The 18606-nt window shown below is 43.0% G+C and overlaps 1 protein-coding gene across 4 annotated transcripts in view; it reads left to right on the top strand.

Annotated features, from left to right (window-relative positions):
- The window catches only part of ASAP1 (ArfGAP with SH3 domain, ankyrin repeat and PH domain 1), a 2547392-nt gene that overhangs the window by 2514472 nt on the left and 14314 nt on the right, over positions 1 to 18606 (top strand). For all 4 annotated transcript variants that reach the window (XM_044067036.1, XM_044067034.1, XM_044067035.1 and 1 more), the window contains one exon: positions 13739 to 13861. In XM_044067036.1, the coding sequence (XP_043922971.1) occupies positions 13739 to 13861 (123 nt within the window). The remainder of the gene's footprint in view (positions 1 to 13738; positions 13862 to 18606) is intronic.

Raw genomic sequence — 18606 nt, 5'->3', positions numbered from 1 at the left:
ACCTGTGTGCCCTGTTCAGTCATAGCCTCACCTCAGGCTTTGTTCCTACCGAATGGCGCACTGCTACAGTTATCCCTCTCCACAAAGGAGGAGCGACTACAGACCCTGGGAACTATCGCCCCATTAGCCTGATGAGTCTGATATGCAAAGCTATGGAACACTTCATCACGGACCTAATAAACAAGGATATAGGGAATCTCCAAACTCTGGATCCTACACAATTTGGTTTTGTGAAGGGTAGATCATACCTGCTCCACTTGGTCGACTTCTTTGAGTCAGTCACTAGAGCTGTGGATGAAGGCAAGGTGGTTCATACAGCCTACCTTGATCTGGCCAAGGCCTTTGATGCCATTCCCCACTCAGGAATCATAGAAAAACTCACTAAGCTAGGCATCAACCCCTGTATCACTAGGTGGGTTGCACACTGGCTCACAGATAGAACCCACAGTGTGAAAGTAGCTGACTGCAAGTCAGACTGCCGACCAGTCACGAGTGGAGTCCCACAGGGTTCAGTCCTGGGTCCTCTCCTGTTTGCTATCTACTCTGAAGTCCAGGCCAACACAAATGGACTCTGGCTGACAAAGTTCGCAGATGATTGCAAGTTGGGAGCTATTATTAACTTCCCCAGTGATGTTGACATCCTACAGAGAGGCCTCACTGAGACCAACAACTGGTGTCAGAACCATGGCTTTAAGTTCAATGCCAAAAAATGTGTCGTCATCCCCCTTGAGAAAAACCCGGTTCCCATGAATTACCACATCGATGGTAGTTCACTGAACACAGAAGGCGTTATAAGAGATCTGGGAACACAGGTTGACAGCAGCCTCTCTTTTGACCACCACATTGCCACTGTGGTCAGAAAGTTCTTCTGTGTGGCACATCTCATTACTGAGGGTTTTGCATCCAGAAAGAAAGAGGTCATTGTAACTCCAACTATTCTCTGTCTCATATCGCCTACTTAGAGGTGATCTCAGCTTGACTTACAAAGCCATGTCTGACCCAGCTGTGTTAGAAATGTTACATCTAAAGAAATCCTAATCCCTCAGCACCACACGGTCCAGAAAGCTCAACCTCATTACCACAATCAACAGAACATGCTGGAGGGACAGGTTCATAACCCAGAGACTCCCCATGCTATGGAATAGACTTCCTATACATGTCAAGCAGAGCACCTCATTGGCCCTCTTCAAGAGAAAGTTTGATGAGTGGCTGGGAATAGAAAATTCACCCCAGGATCACTCCAGTGGCTCTACTCGACAGTGGCACTGGGAACTAAGGTCAAGTGGCACAATGCCAGGGTAATCCTATGGGCTAGGCTTGTAAAGGCTCCAGGGCCATTAACCTAATACATACATATGAACCATTAAAATCTAGCTTGCGGCAATTTCCAATTATCACTCATATTTACAGTCTATATCCATAGCTTCCCTCAAGATATGCAAACCATTTCCCAATGGATTTTTTTTTTGAGACCAAAGATCCTGTACCTCAGTGGGACCTTAGTCTGACTCTTCAAGGACTGAATCAGCCTGTCTCTATCTTCTCCTTACAATTCATGTCTTGGAAAACTTTATTTCTGATGGCAGTCACAGAGTATCTGAATTATAGATGTCTTGTCCTGCAAACAACCAAATGTGATCATTCATAAAGACAGGGCCTTTCTTTGTCTGAGCCCATCCTTTGTACTGAAAATAGCCTCTGAGTCAGCCTTGAACCATTATTTTCCTTCTGCCCCTACCATTCCAATCAAGAAGAATGCATTCTGTGTATACATTGGAAGTTCATCACATGTTAAGATTTTGTCGTCATCAAATTAAACCTATTCATAAGGACAACTAACTATTTGTATCCCTTTCAAAGGCCAAAAATCAATCCAAAGTGACCAGAGTTCCTCTGCTAGATGTTTGTCTGATTGCATTACTTTCATTTATATTTCAGAAAGCTGGCAGTGTCAGTGGCATAGCAGGTAGTACAGTACACTCACCTTTGGTGCAGATGGCTGTGGGTTCTATTCCCACACCATAAGGACAGCTGCTGTAGCTTGAGTGTGTTGATCTTCTGGATGAGATATTAAACTACAGCCCCATCTGCCTGAGTTGGTAGTAGATCAGGTGGATGTAAAAGATCCTATGGCAACTATCGAAAAAAGTGGGGTAAATGTCTTGATGCCCTGGCCAAATTTCCCCTAATATTATGAATACCACCTCAGGTCTCCCCTGAAAAGAGGCCACTAGCCTAATGGGACTAACCCATTCAACAAAACAACAGATAAATAGATAAGTAAAGTAAAATAAAAAGGCATAACTCTTCCATCCAAACCAAAACCTCATTCTGCTAGATCCATTTCAACTTCTACTACCTTCTTCAGACACTCCACTGTGGGTAAAAACCTGTGCTTCAGCAAACAGTTTGGTCTAATATGCATATTTTTGTCAAACACTATAAGCTGGACTTGATATCAAAGTCCGAGGATGCCCATCCTCTGGGATATCTTGCCATGATGCCGATCAGAATGCAAAGCAGCTTGTAAATATTACACAGTCAACTGAGATGGATCAATGAGACAACATAGAATATGGACGTTATGTACTTACCATAACAATAGAGACTTGTCATCAATCTCCATCCATCTCAATATCCTGACCTCCTTCCAAATCGTCACCTTCTCTTTCTGGAGAAACCTAGTAGGTCTAAGCTTGAAGCTTTACTCCTAGTCCCATTTTTGTAATAAGACATCCTAGTATTCTTCCATGGGCAAACCAGATCTGAGACAATAGGAACCACATACCATCATGGGAGATGGGAGAGCTCTCTGACTTGGATTAGTAAGGAGGGTAAGCCAAACAATCAAGAAAGATGGGGAGGGATAACATTGTAATAAATGCATTGTTGTCATTTTATAGTAGCAGCAAAACACATCAGGGTTTAGATCAATTTATTGAACACAGTGAAGTAATTTTATCATATCATTAGCCTAAAAATGAAGTATATTTTCAAGTGACGTTGTTAGAAAGATGCTCAGTACACCACAGAAGTATCAAGACAATAATTTATGTGGGTTTACAGCCTTGCATTGCCCACACCTTCATGCAGGACATAGCCCCCTCGCATCCCGTAAATGTTATAAACTTGGAGCTTGCTGTATGTTTGGGAGACATTTGCAGTGATCACCCTCATACCAGCAAATGTAGTATGTTTTGCCAAAAGTACTGCTGGGAATAACATAAGATAGCTTTTTCCTTAAACAGTACCCATACAATGCTTGCCACAGAACAGCTCACTAGAATTCACTCCAATATATTAGCTGTCATGAAAATGTCAAAGTCTAACAAAAATCCTACCAGTTGCCCAAAGATTCACATTACCACTGTTCCATTAGAACTTTCTGAATATCTTGTTTGCTTCCTTTGACCAGTAGCCAAATGCAACTGCAGAAATGCTCGAGAGCTAAATTTCTGATGTTCATCGTGCTACCCTGCTGCAGTCATCACACTTGGGTTATCCTGTCGTCAGGTGGTCCCGCAGTCGGCCGGAATTTCAATGTCTTGGTCCGGCGTCGGTTGCTGTCACCTCTTCCCTGACGTCAGTGCGCCAGGGGTATGTATAATGCAACCGACGCCATTTTCTTCAGTCTTTCTTGCCACACGGTGCCCGAAGCAGAAGCAGTTCGCAAGTGCCGGTCGGCCGACTCCTGAGATTTTCGAATTTCAGACCGAAGTCTTCTATAAAGCTAAGTACCCCATTGGGGAAACTTTTCTTGCCTCAGACCGATGTCAGAAAAAGTTAATCGTATTTCTTGTGGGAAGCAAATACCTCATAAGGATTTTCATTCTTATTGCATACCTTGCCTAGGCCCAGACCACGACGTCACTTCTTGTCGGTTTTGTGCTAGGTTTAATAAGCGTACTATTAAAAGACGCTTTGATTTCGCACAACACTACTTCGGTAGGAAATTTAACTACACCATGCCATCGGAACAACCAACTACCAGCATGCACAAAAAACACAGGGATAAGGACAGGCAGCCCAGGCCTAAGCCATATTCCGAGGCCTCGGCTAATCCGGTCTCCGGTCCTCAGTGAGGCTTTTATGCAGCCCCTGACTACCGCAGATCTGGAACCCGAGACCGCTACGGAAATTTTGACGGAATGTACCAGGCCGACACAGCCTTTCACTTCAGGCCCTTCCGACGACTTTGCTTCAAAAGACGTCGGTGCTACAGAAACGTCATCGGTTTCTGAAGGCGTTTTCAGACCGACAACTCTCACCATTAAAACATTTTCTAAGTCGAAGACTCCTTCTAAATCTAAAAGGACTGCACTTCAGTCTCCTGTTCAAGGCCCTATGCCTAAGAAACAGATGCTCAAAATGGCTGAAGATTTGATTTCTTTAATCAGGGGTTCACAGCCCCCTCCTGACAAAAGGCCTAGACAAGAGGAAGATTTTGCTTCCTCTGAGCAAATGTCCATTTCTTCAGACTCCTCTGAGGACCAAGACTATTCCTTCTCTCCTTATGAAGATTCTGATGCTGAGGACTCCATTCCCTCAGCTTCTCCTCCTGAAGACTACTCCTTTGGGGAAACTTTACACACTATGAGGGAACATTTTCACTGGGAAGGTCAAGACTACTCTGATTCAAAGAAAAGGCTCAGAGAGTTTCTTTTACTCCCACAACACAGACCACTTGCCATCCCACCAGTTTTGGACATTGTGGATGATGTCTATTTAGAATCCAGTTTCAACCCAGACTCTCTACCTCCTGCTCCGGCTAAGCCTGACAGATACTAAAGAGTGCCTGATTCCCACAAATTTCTTTACAAAATCCCAGTAGCTGACCCAGAGACTATCCCCCAGGGTCCCAAGGGGGCTAAGGCTTCTATGGCTAAAAACCCAGTTCCTTCTGAGAGGGATTCCAGAGCACTAGACAGGTGGGGGAAAAAGGTTTACACCTCAGCCACACTAGCTATGAGAGCACTGAATTGTTAATTTCATATGCTTAAGTATCAGCAATTTCTAATCTCTCAGTTAAAGCAAAGAATAACCACTCTCCCTCAACAATCTGAATTGAAAGAAGTACAGGATCTGTTGCACGCCACTGAGCAGGTGGGCAAACATACCTTACAATGTAGGTTTGAGTCTTTGGAGGCCTCCTGCAGAGCAGCTGTCACTGGGTCAGTTATACGTAGGCATGCTTGGTTAAAGGAACAAACTCTGCCTGATCATGTTAAAGCAAAACTACTAGATGCTCCCTTACAGCAGGATGTTCTTTTTGGAGTTAAAGCAGAAGAAGTTTTAAAGAAAATGGAAGATAAGGCAAAATCTATGCAGACAGTCAAAGATTTCCTACAAGTACAACCCCCTCGCTTCAGCAGAAACCGGCCAACAAAAAATTGGTCCTTTCCAGCCACTGACAGACCGCAGAGGGGTAAATACAGACGCTCAAGGGGCAGAGGACAACCACAAGCCCAGTATAAACCTTGCCAGTGGGGCACTACAACACAGAAGGGAGGAGAAGACAGGTCTCAATCCACCAGAAGGCAAACTCAATGACTTGCATCTTATCTGGCCAAGCAATACTCTCTTGGCAGCCCCCTTGGGGGGAAAACTCGCACTTTTTGCAGACAACTGGCAGATTGTCACAAAGGACAAATGGGTCCTAGACATAATTTTACCAGGATACAGATTCCACTTTCACACCTTGCCAATGAAAAGAGGAATGCCAAACCTGCCACAAAATCAATGGACAGAGGCACAAAAGCAAATTACAGCTCTCATGGACATGGGAGCCATTCAACTGGTACCTACTCGAGAGCAAGGCCAAGGATTTTACTCAAGACTCTTTCTAGTGTCCAGAAAGGGCAATGCCTGGAGACCAATTCTGGACCTTTCAATTCTAAACACTTACAAGTACCCAAATTCAAGATGCTAACACTACAGCAGCTACTTCCCATGTTGGGCAAGGAAGCATGGCTAGTAACGTTGGACCTTAAGGAGGCATAGCTGCATGTCCCTATCAGACAAAGTTGCAGAAGATACCTCCGTTTCATTGCAGGTTCAACCCATTACCAATTCTCTGCACTGCCCTTTGGCTTATCTACTGCGCCCAGAGTTTTCACAAAATGCCTGGCACCAGTAATTGCATACTGCAGACAAAGAGGAATTCAAATATATCCATACCTGGACGACTGCCTCATCCAAGCAGAAAGCGAAGACATTCTCTTACATCATCTGACCTTTGTAAAGCATCTACTAAACTGCCTGGGGTACACAGTAAATGAAAAGAAGTCAAAACTAGTACCCTCACAAAAAATGACTTTCCTGGGTGCCAGCTTGAATACAATGGCCCAGAAGGCTTATCTTACACCAGACAAGCAACTACAACTGACTCAATATTTCAAGACAATGGCAACAAAGATCCAATTAACTGCAAGAAAAATTCTGCAGGCTTTGGGCTTCATGGCATCTTGCATACTAATAATACCATTTGCAAAGCTGCATATGAGGAAATTACAGTGGTACCTAAAAAGCGTATGGTCTCAACACAGCCACAGCTTGGACACAATGATATCTCTCATTCCCTGCCTACAACAGGAATTTCTATGGTGGTCACAGGCATGTCACCTCAACAAGGGTCAGCCTTTCACCTTGCCCCCAGCCAGGCAGACTATCACAACAGATGCTTCAGACTACGCCTGGGGGGCACACATGGCAGGACAATGCATTCAAGGCCTATGGACTGCAGATTAAAGAAATCTGCACATAAATTAAAAAGAGATGCTAGCTGTACAGAAAGCTCTGACAGCCTTCAAGGATCTATTACATCCAGGACAACTTGCAATAAAGACGGACAACACCACAGTAATGTGGTACATAAACAAACAAGGGGGTACACATTCCTACCCTCTATGCAGGCAAGCAATGATCTTATGGAACACAGCTCTGGCCTACCAAGTCCAGTTACAAGCTCAATTCCTGCCAGGACAGAAGAACACATTGGCAGACGACCTCAGCAGAAACATCAAAGATCCCCACAAGTGGAAACTAGATCCACAAATATTTGCAATGATAACTCAAAAATGGGGCCTTCCAAACATAGACCTGTTTGCCAGTCCTCAAAACTACCAACTGACAAACTTTTGTACAAGGACATTCCACCATCAAGCTTGGAAAGTGGACTCTCTCTCTTTCAGTTGGAAAAACCTGACAGCATATGCCTTCCCTCCATTACCTCTCCTCACAAAGGTTCTTTTGAAGGTCAAAAAGGAGAGACCACGACTGATTCTCATAACCCCAGACTGGCCACGCCAGTACTGGTACCCGCTATTGAAAAATATGGCCTACAGCCCACCATGGATATTGCCTCAAATACCCCATTTGCTCACACAACAAAACAAACAGATTCTTCACAGCCAGCTCAAAACTTTAAATCTAGCTGCATGGCAAATCAACTAAACATCCAACCAGCTCCTCTTTCACAAGCAGTTCTGGATGTTATTCTGGAAGCCAGGAGGCCAAGCACTAGGAAGGCTTATTCAGACAAATGGAAAAGGTTTTGTGCCTGGAACCAAGCTAAAGGCCAAGACACAATTCAGCCTCACATGCCTCACATTCTACAGTATTTAGCTGAGATGTTGCAGAAAGGACTTTCCTTTTCCTCAATTAAAATCCATGCGTCAGCTATTTCAGCTCACTACAACACGGATCCACCTTTATTTTCACATCCTCTTCTAAGGCAGTTCCTCAGAGGGGCAAAAAACATTAGACCACCCAGGAGAGCTCCTACACCAACATGGGACCTCAACTTTGTTCTGGAAAAACTAACGCTACCTCCCTTTGAACCAGCTTTCTCTGCAGATCTTCAGTTCCTATCATGGAAGACTGCCCTGCTCCTTGCAATAACTTCAGCTAGGAGAGTCTCAGAGCTACAGGCACTAATGGCAGTGGAACCTTTCCTCATTTTTCATCAAGACAGAGTTTCTCTATGAACTAATCCTTCCTTTATGCCTAAGGTGGTTTCCAGTGTAGCTTTAAATCAAACCATCCACTTATCCACCTTCTTCCCCAATCCACAGAACAAAGGTGAGAGACTCCTGCATTCCTTGGACATTCACAGGCAGCTTCGTTACTCCTTGGCCAAAACTAAGGCTTTCAGAAAAACTGACCAGCTCTTTGTATCCTATGCTACAGCTTCTCAAGGGAAGGCTATATCTAAGCAAACCATTTCTAAATGGATAGGTCATTGCATACATTTCTGCTATACCCATCATGGAAAACCAGTTGCTGCTACCATTAGATCCCACTCTACCAGGGCAACAGCTACCTCTACAGCCTTTCTCAGGGGGGTTCCAACCAAGGAAATTTTAGAAGCTGCAACTTGGAGTTCAGTACACACCTTTACCAAACACTATCACTTACCTCTTTACTCTAAGTCCAGGGCAGGCTTCGCCACTGCAGTTTTGCAGGGCCTTATTGCCTCCACTAACCCTCTATGATACCTCCCCCCTACCTTAGCTTTGGGATTCAACCCAAGTGTGATGACTGCAGCAGGGTAACACAATGAACATAGTACAGTTTTGTACCTACCATAAATGTAGATGTTCGAGTGTTCACCCTGCTGCGGTCCAGGTTACCCTCCCTCCATCCCCTCTGATTTACTGGCAAAATCACTTCTATGCCTTACTGATGTATTTGCTTATAGCTGAAGGGATTTTGTGTTTGTGCAGTGTTCACTCCATTTGGTACTAATTCTGACCACCTTTTTGGGGGCACCTGACATCTGGGGCAAGAAAAACTGAAGAAAATGGCGTCGGTTGCATTATATATATACCCCTGGCGCACTGACGTCAGGGAAGAGGCGACAGCAACTGACGCCGGACCAAGACTTTGGAATTCCGGCCGACTGCGGGACCACCTTACGACAGGATAACCCAAGTGTGATGACTGCAGCAGGGTGAACACTCTAACATCTACATTTATGGTAGGTACAAAACTGTACTTTACAGAACACCTGCTGAAGTATCCCCGATGCATCATCCTTTTGTGTGTGTGTGTGTGTGTGTGTGTGTGTGTGTGTGTGCATGCGCACATTTGATGGAAAAGTTTTTGCAGCAATAAAAAACAGTGAAAGCACAAAATATTGAAAGCACATTTGGCAGAATGCTCATTTTTACAGTGTTTGTAAGTAGGAGTTTGCAGGAAAATAAATGTTTGGCTGAAAAGGTTATATTGGTTGATGTGTATGTGCTAGTGGGTAGGGTTAGGTAATAGGATAGATTCACTGTTTTGCATGTTTGATGTCATGAGTGTTCTGTGTCCTTTTGTCTTATACAGTGTTACTGTAAGGGAAGGGTTTTTAGTAACAGTGTGTAATGTTAGAGTTAGGGGCAGAGGTAGGTTTAGTAAACATGAGTAAGTTGTGAGCTTATTCATGTGTACTAACCCGAACCCTACCTCTGCCCCTAACCTACACATTACACTATGAAAAACCTTTTCCCAACAGTATTACTATTTATTTTATTCATTTATTTATTTTTGTTGGTCAGGAAAGTCTGGCTGTAATATGCAAAACCCCTTTCCAGCAGAGGCCTGCGGAGAAAAGCTCCACATGCATACATTAACAAAAATACTTGGATTATAAACAAATAAAATGAAACAGTACTCATAAAGCTTCACATACATTAAAAATACATTACAAACAAATAAGATGCAGCAAAATTCAAAGGTGTGTTCATAAATTATAGCAACATTCTTAATGGTGATCAGAAGTATATAGTTAGGAGTTATTGAGTTATAAGAAAGGTAAAAAAAACTCAGGAGTAGTTTGGGCTATGTCAGATTGTACAGAGGATGAATGGGGTGGCACAGTGGTGCAGCGGCTAGTGTTGTTGCCTCCAGCAAGAGGTTCTGTGGTTCGATCCTCGGCTGGGGTGCCTTCTGTACAGAGTCTGCATGTCCTCCCTGCATTTGTGTGGGTTTTCCCCGGTTGTTCTGGTTTCTTCCCACATTACAAAAACATGCGCCTGGAGTGTTTCTTCTCAAGGCCTCTGCTGAAAATAGGCAGTGTCCCAGTTGGACTTTCCTGGTAAACAAAATGTTAAGTAAATAAACAAAATAAATGAAGAAGAGATATCATAGTGTTTCATAAGTAAGTACTAGGCTATCATCCCTTCTGGGCCATTTCAGGTTTCCCTTTTTGTGCTCAAAATAACCTGTCACATTTGATTGTAAACAGGCCTTAACCATCCCATGGCCAATAATAATAAAAATAACTGGGGATATACCACAGATAATTTGATGCATGGGATAAAGCATTTAGGATCTGCTTCTGTCCATTAGGAGTACAGGGGACATTCTTCGAGTAAATTTTTTGTTTCCCATCCATAGATGATCTCAGTTGTGCTTGAAAATGGACAGGGATGAACTTTGTTTTATGTCAGTAGGGAGTCTGTTCCACAGCAGCAGTATCCTCTGAGAAATATACCTGTCCCTCCAGACCATTCTGTTGGTGTTGCAGAAGCGGTTCGGATTCTTAGACCAAGTATTTGTGATGCCATTTGATTTGCTGATGTGCAGTAAATCCATTGATAACATGTCAGAGGATGCCCTGTATGCCAGACACAAGTCACCTCTTAACAGCCTGTAGGATACTGAGTATAGTGACATGGCTTTGAGTCATTGCATTTAGGACATACTGTTTAGGTCTTGTATCCTTTCAGTAGGGTACCTCTATGAATGTTCCAGGTGTTTCATGCATCTGGACAGATACATGCCAAAGAGGGCATTATATTCAGTGATTGACCTAATGAGGGCTGAGTAAAGCGGGGATAAAGGCATTCCTATATCTAGATACACTCCCTTTGTTTATAAGTTGTGCAGTATAGAAGGACTTTCTTACAACTTGTTTGTTTGTGTCTTTCGGCTTTTCCCGCTTAGGGGTCGCCACAGCGGAACTCCGGTCCACTAATGATTGGTAGTGGATTTTTACGTACCGGGTTACCAGCCCTGATGCGCAACCATCAACGAAGGCACGCCCCATTCACGTATGCCTCCACACAGAAGACGCTCTAGCTGAGAATCAAATGGGACAACGTCTTGCTATGAGGCGACAACGCTACCGCAGCACCACCACCGCAAATTGAAGGACTTTCTTACAACAGTAGACATATATTGGTCAAAAGATGGGTCACTGTTCACATAGGTTCCAAATCCTGAACAACTTAGTCAACTCTTAGGGGAGTATTGCCAATGTGGTAGTTTCCTAGGGTAAATGACCTCCCAAAGGATACAGTAATGCATTTTTAGGCATTTAATTTCAGGCCATGATTTTGACATTGTGTTGTGGGTTGTGTGAAGTTAAAGAGGGTGAGATAGGATTTGATTGAGAAAGGGGAGTATGTTTGAGTGATCAAGATGTGAAACTAGTTTAAGCAGTAGGAAAAAGGGAGATATGGATGGAAAAGTAGTGAAAGAAATTGGAGGAAAGGAATAGGATGCAATAACATATGAGGGGTAGAATTGGGCTTGAAAAGGAAGAGAGAGAGAAGTTAGGTACAGGGGAGATGTGGGATAAGAGTAGTCTAAGGAGGATGGAGGAAAGGAAGAGTGTGAAATAAAGTAAGAGGAGGGGAATTAGGGTGGAGAATGAGGAGACAGAGATTCTTGCTGCAGAGGGGAGTTGGGTATAGGCAGTGAGGAAAAAGATATTTATGAGAAAAGAGAAGGGAGGAAAAGATGTTTGCGAAGGAAAAGAGGGTAAGACTGGGAGACTAAGATAAAGTTTAGTGAATGGAGAACAGACAGATTTAGTGTTTATCCTGAGTGAGAATAAGAGCATAGCCAGGAGCACATCCACTACCAAGATGACACTTGCTCTAGACTTTGTCACATCACTGGGGATGTATTTTGTAGCTGGATATAGTTATTCATTGTTTTGTGATTCAATATTATGAGTTTTCAGTATTTCATGCTTTCCATGTTTTATTTTTTTTTTTTAGGTATTTTGAGGTTCAGTATTTTGAGCTTAATGAGCTTTAGATAGGTCATGATATAAGTGTGGGTGTGTATGTGTTACATATATGTATAAAATAGGAATATGAGCACGCTATAGGTTAGGAGAAGTACTTGGCTTTATCCTGTGTTTTAACTAACTCTGTGGACATCATTGCGCTGATACACTCCACATGGTTAAGCAAGCTTTAATGTTTAATTATGCAATCATAGCTCATTATAATTCAGAAATGAGCACACTGCTTGGACAGATAAACCAGTGTGCCCATTGTAAATCGAGAATATACGAATAGAAAAAATTCCAGCCGCTAAATTACTATTCAGTGGACAGATTTTCATCTGTTCATGTATGCTAGAGGGACATAGGTCTCAACTCTCTAGATTTTCACAGAATGCCCAGATTTTTGCCTCATATTTTTGGTGTGTTCCTCATAAAATTTTTGATTTTCCAACAAATCACTAAGGGCTGAAGTCACTAAGTAATGATGTGCGTTTGAGTTTCAGACTTCATATCCTTCAGACAACGCACACTAATACAAATCTTTTTCTTCTACCAGCTTTCTAAGTTTGTAAGAGCAACATTTACAATTGGTCCCTATTTGGAGCTTTATTTAAGGCTTTGTCCATATTTCCTGAACTAAGAGGTATGTATGGAGGGCAGAGTAAATACAAGGAAAATCAGGTACGTTCTGCGAAACTAAAGAAATGTACCTGATTTTCCTTGTATTTCCGCCCTGTCTCACAAGTATCTCTAAACTATCTAGATTTTATAGTTTAAAAAAAAAAAGCTATGGGATCTTCCTTTTTTGTTTGATTGTTTTCAACGGCACTGATGTACTGTTCAAGTATGAGAACGTAAGTCCCATGCGCAGTACAACAAACACAGAATGAGGAAACAACACTGAGGAATGCTAAGGTGGTGTTATAGAAAGACATTGTTTATGAATGCGAAGCAGTTTCTTTCTTAACTAATGTTGTATAATAGCAATAACCGATGAGTGGGCATGGGTGTATGAGGATTTACTCAGTTGTCTTTGTTGACTCTCTCTGATTGGTTGTAATAATTTCAGCTAGGTAATAGGCTGGCTAAAGTTAATTTATTTAAAAAAAGTAAAGCATTTACTAAACTGGCCCGTATGATACTTGACTTGGGTATGTCACAATGAGAAAGTACCCCTGTCAGGATGGGAAGTTATATACATATGCCTTATGATTTAAATCACTGAACTTGATGTGTCTCTCCATCATACTCCCCACTTCTGTCTTAACCGCTGCTTAATTATGGCCTTACAGATTATTTTTTCAAGTTTCAATTAGGAGACTGTCAGTAGATGGCAGGTCGATAACAGCCAATGATAAAGTCAGAGACTTTTGCTGATTTTGTAATATGAAAGTAGGAACAGGCATACTATTTAACAAGCTGCTTTGCCTGTATGCCATATGAATGTGTAACACTTAAGAGTAGTAGCTGAGAAATATATTAGTACATCGGACTACTTTTAAGCACTTCTGTTTTCCTGTTATTTATTTTTTTATTTGACTGACTTATTAAAATAACTCTCCAGACTCTTGAGTTGTAGCTGTGTAATAATGAATGCTTACAAACATTCCCTTGGAAAGTCATGGTCTTCCTTTGAGCAGTTTATTTACAGGCTTCTAACCCATTTTCTGTTGAATCTTTACCTAAACTGTATTTCTTGTACAAATAACAATGCAATTTTTTTCCATTCAGGGAAAGAATAAAATTAGACGAGTAAAAACTATCTATGACTGCCAAGCTGACAATGATGATGAGTTGACATTTGTCGAAGGAGAAGTAATTATTGTAACTGGTGAAGAGGACCAAGAGTGGTGGGTAGGTGTCTCTTATATGCAGGTAATATTTTCTTCATTGCATATCTGAATAACTCTTGTGTTTTTTGCTAACACACAGGTTGAGTGGTACTTCAGAAAAGTAATCATGTTATGCCTAGGTAAAGACACTATAGGACATTTCAGAAGTTGTTAACTGTTTGTATTTGGTTGTATATTGTGTATTCTGTTTCTGCTGAGAGTTACGTAATATACCACTCACAAGTCTGCAGAGTATCTAGAGGAGCTGTTTGCTCATGTCAGATGTTCGTCGTGTTTCACTGTTGCAGTCATTACATTTGGGTAATCTGCTGGCAGGTTGCCCTCAGTCAGCCTGATTAACAAAGTCTTGGGTCCTGCGTTGGTTGCTGTCCCTTCTTCCATGGCGTCAGGTCGTCAGGGGTATAAAACAGGCAGCCGATGCCATTACATCAGTCTTTCTTGCTGCGCGGTTCCCGAAGCAGAAGCAGTTTGCAAGTGCCAGTTGGCCGACTCCTGAAATTTTCGTTTTCGAGTTTCAGAACCGAAGTCTTCAACTTAAAGCTAAGTACCCCATTGGGGAAACCTTTTCTTGCTCCTTACCGATGTCAGTAAAAGTTAATAATTGTATTACTTGTGGGAAGCAAATACCTCATAAGGATTTTCACTTGTACTGTATTCCTTGCCTATGCCCTAACCATGACGTACCTTGCTGTTGGTTTTGTGCTTTATTTAATCACCATACTATCCGTCGTCGGTACATTTTTGCTTCATAATATTTCGGTTCTCGGTTTAATTATCCAGAAATGATGTCGGTTAGCCATCCGACTACTGGAATACCAAAAAAACTCAAAGAAAAAGACAGAGACAGGCCATTGAGGTCCAAATCTGCCACCGACGCTTCTCCTAAGCCAGTTGCCAGTTCGCCAGTACTCAATGAGGTGCTTTCGCAGCCCCTGATACCCGCTACTTCTGATTCACAGGCCTCTACTGAGACCCATTCGGAGTCCGGTATGCCGCGAGATGCTTCACATATGGAACCCGCGGATGTCTCTACCTTGGATGGGTCCAGAGCCGCTGAACAGGCACTGGCTTCTGAGGATGTATTCAGGCCTACAGACCTGCATATTAAACTGACTCCAACTTCAGTGCTAAGGCCTAAATCTCGATCTATGTCTAAACAACTGACGCCCAGGCCACATGTTCAGGCCCCTATGCCTAAAAAACAAATTATCAAAATGGCTGAAGATTTAATTACTCTAATCAGGGGTAGTCAACCCCCCCCCCCCCCCAAGAGGCCTAGGATTGAATTTGACTGTGAATCTTCTGAACAGGACTCTATTTCTTCTGACTCTTCTAATGATCTGGATTTGTCCATACCTACTTATGAGGACTCTGATGCAGAGGATTCCGTTCCCTCTGCTTCTCCACCTGAGGATTTCTCTTTTGGGGAAACTTTACATACCTTAAGGGAGCATTTCCACTGGGAAAGTCAGGATTTCTCTGAAACCAAAAAGAGGCTTAGGGATTTCCTCCTTCATCCTCAGCATAGGCCTTTGGCTATACCTCCTGTACTGGATATTGTTGATGATGTGTTTTTGGAATCCAGTATGGCCCCTGATTCCTTACCTCCAGCCCCTAGCAAACCAGACAGTTACTACAGGGTCCCTGAGTCCCACAAATTCCTTTTCAAACATCCTGTTCCGGACCCTGAAACCATTTCTCAGGGGCCCAAGGGCATTAAGGCTTCTACTGATAAAAATCCTACCCCTTCTGATAGAGACTCCAGGGCGCTGGATAGATGGGGTAAAAAGGTTTACACTTCTGCTACCTTAGCAATCAGGGCTTTAAACTGTTAATTTCATATGCTAAAATATCAACAACATATCATGGGAGTGCTTAAACAGAAAATTATGTTGATTTCTGACTGTGTGGAGAATAAAGATTTGCAGGATTTATTGCATTCAGCTGAACAAGTTGGCAAACATACTTTGCAGTGTGGTTTTGATTCCTTAGAGGCCTCTTGTAGGGCTGCTGTTACTGGGTCTGTGCTTAGAAGGCATGCTTGGCTTAAGGAGCATTCTCTGCCTGATCATGTTAAAGTAAAATTTTTGGATGCTCCCTTACAGCAGGACCGCTTATTTGGCAATAAGGCTGAAGAAGTTCTAAAAAAGATGGAAGATAAAGCTAAATCTATGCAAACTGTGAGAGAATTTTTACAAGTGCAACCTCCAAGATTTAGTAGGCATTGGCCTACTAAAAACTGGGCTTTTCCAGCTCCTTCCAGAGCCACTATGGCCAAACCCAGACATTCCAAGAAAACCAGGTTTCAGTCCCAAGGGACTTTCAGAACTAAGCAATGGGTTGCTTCCACTTTTAAATCTGGAAACAACAAGGCACCATCCTATGGTAAGCAGTCTCAATGACTTCCCTTTGAAATGACCAAGCACTTACCTCTTAGCCACCCCTTTGGGGGGGAAACTGACTCTTCATTCAAGAAACTGACAACTTATAACCCAGGACAAATGGGTTTTAAATATAGTGTCCCAGGGATACAGATTTCATTTCCACTCGCTGCCATCTCCAAACGGGTGGCCAGACCTGCCCCCAAATCAGAGGGCAGAGGCTCAGAAACAAGTACTTTCCCTCCTAAACATGGGGGCTATTCAGCTAGTACCAGAAGAGGAACAGGGACAAGGTTTCTATTCCAGACTTTTCCTGGTACCCAGAAAAGACAAATCATGGCGTCCAATTCTGGACCTGTCTACTCTAAACACCTTTCTGGACATTCCAAAATTCAAGATGCTGACTCTTCACCAGTTACTTCCTGTGTTAGACAAGGATGCCTGGTTGGCAACTCTCGACTTAAAAGAGGCTTACCTGCATATCCCAATCAGGGAATCTTGCAGAAGATTCCTATGCTTCAAAGCAGACTGCATGCATTATCAGTTCTCTGCACTGCCTTTTGGCTTGTCTACTGCGCCCAGGGTATTCACAAAGTGCCTGGCTCCAGTAATTGCATTTTTCAGGCAAAGAAATATTCAAATATATCCATACCTGGACGATTGTCTAATTCAGGCAGAAAACCAGGCCATGCTTCTAAAACATCTGGCGTTTGTAAAAAGACTTCTAACCTGTCTAGGGTACACCATAAACAAAAAGAAATCTCAAATGGTACCCTCTCAAAAAATTACATTTCTGGGTGCAAGCTTGAATACAACTGCCCAGATGGCTTTCCTTACGCCAGGAAAGCAAATTCATTTGGTGACTTACTTCAAACAAGTGGCCACAAAAACCCTGCTATCTGCAAGGCAAATACTGCAAGCCTTGGGGTTCATGGCCTCATGCATTCCTCTAATTCCATATGCAAGACTGCATATGAGGAAACTTCAGTGGTACTTAAAAAGTTTATGGAGTCAACATTGTCACAGCCTGGAAACAATGATTCCTATCATACCTTACCTGCGCCTAGAGTTCCTATGTTGGGCAGAGGCCTGCCACCAAAACAAGGGACTGCCATTCACACCACCCCCTGCCGCCCAAACCCTAACTACAGATGCATCAGACTATGCATGGGGGGGGGGGCTTATTTGGCAGGGAAGTGCATTCAGGGCAAATGGAGCCCAAATCAAATGCACCTTCATATCAATCAAAAAGAAATGCTAGCTGTACAGAATGCACTGACAGCCTTTAAGGACTACCTTCATCCAGGACAATTACTGATAGATGGACAACACCACGGTTATGTGGTTCATAAACAAGCAGGGGGGTACACATTCCTACCCCCTCTGCAGACTAGCCATGGCATTGTGGAACACGGCCTTGAGCCACCAAGTACAACTACAAGCTCAATTCCTGCCAAGAAAGCAGAATGTTCTGGCAGACGAACTAAGCAGAAATCTCATGAACCCGCACGAATGGAAACTGAAACCATGGATTTTCAACGTGTTGACACGCAAATGGGGGAGCCCAGACATAGATCTTTTTGCCTCACCCCAGAACTACCAGTTGGACAAATTTTGCACAAGAACTCATCACAAAAAAGCCTGGAAAGTGGATGCTCTCTCCTTCAGCTGGAAAAACCTATCAGTCTATGCTTTTCCCCCTCTGCCTTTGCTCTCCAAAGTTCTACTAAAAGTCAAACAGGACAAGCCAAAAATGATTTTGATTGCTCCAGACTGGCCTCGCCAACACTGGTACCCACTCCTGCACAGTGTGTCACACATTTCTGCATGACACCTGCCTCAGACACCTTCCTTACTGTCTCAGCAGGAGAACGAAATTCTGCACCCTTATCTCCAAACATTGAATCTTGCAGCTTGTCTAATCGCTTAAATTCACCCTTAGCATCACTCAGCAAACCTGTGATAGATGTCATTTTGGAGGTGAGAAAAACTAGTACTAGAACATCTTATGCTGACAAATGGAAAATATTCTGTGCCTGGAATCAATCTCAAGGGATGAGCACAGCAGTTCCCAATTTACCTCAGATTTTGCAATACTTAACTGAGATGCTTCATAAGGGCCTGTCTTTTTCTTCCATAAAAATGCATGCCTCAGCCATTTCAGCTCATTACAATACAGACCCCCCCTTCTCTCATCCTCTTCTAAAGCAGCATCTCAGAGGGGCCAAAAACTTGAGACCACCCAGGAGAGCTCCAACCCCTGCCTGGGACCTTAACTTTGTATTGGAGGAACTCACTCTACCTCCTTTCGAGCCAGCTGCAACTGCAGACAAGATTTCTTTCCTGGAAAACAGCCTTCCTTTTA

The sequence above is a fragment of the Protopterus annectens genome, chromosome 3.part1, assembly GCF_019279795.1.
Source record: "Protopterus annectens isolate FY-2018-M chromosome 3.part1, PAN1.0, whole genome shotgun sequence".
Taxonomy (NCBI): Eukaryota; Metazoa; Chordata; order Ceratodontiformes; family Protopteridae; genus Protopterus; species Protopterus annectens.
The sequence above is the reverse complement of the archived record's forward strand: the minus strand, read 5'-3'. Positions and strand labels throughout refer to the sequence as shown.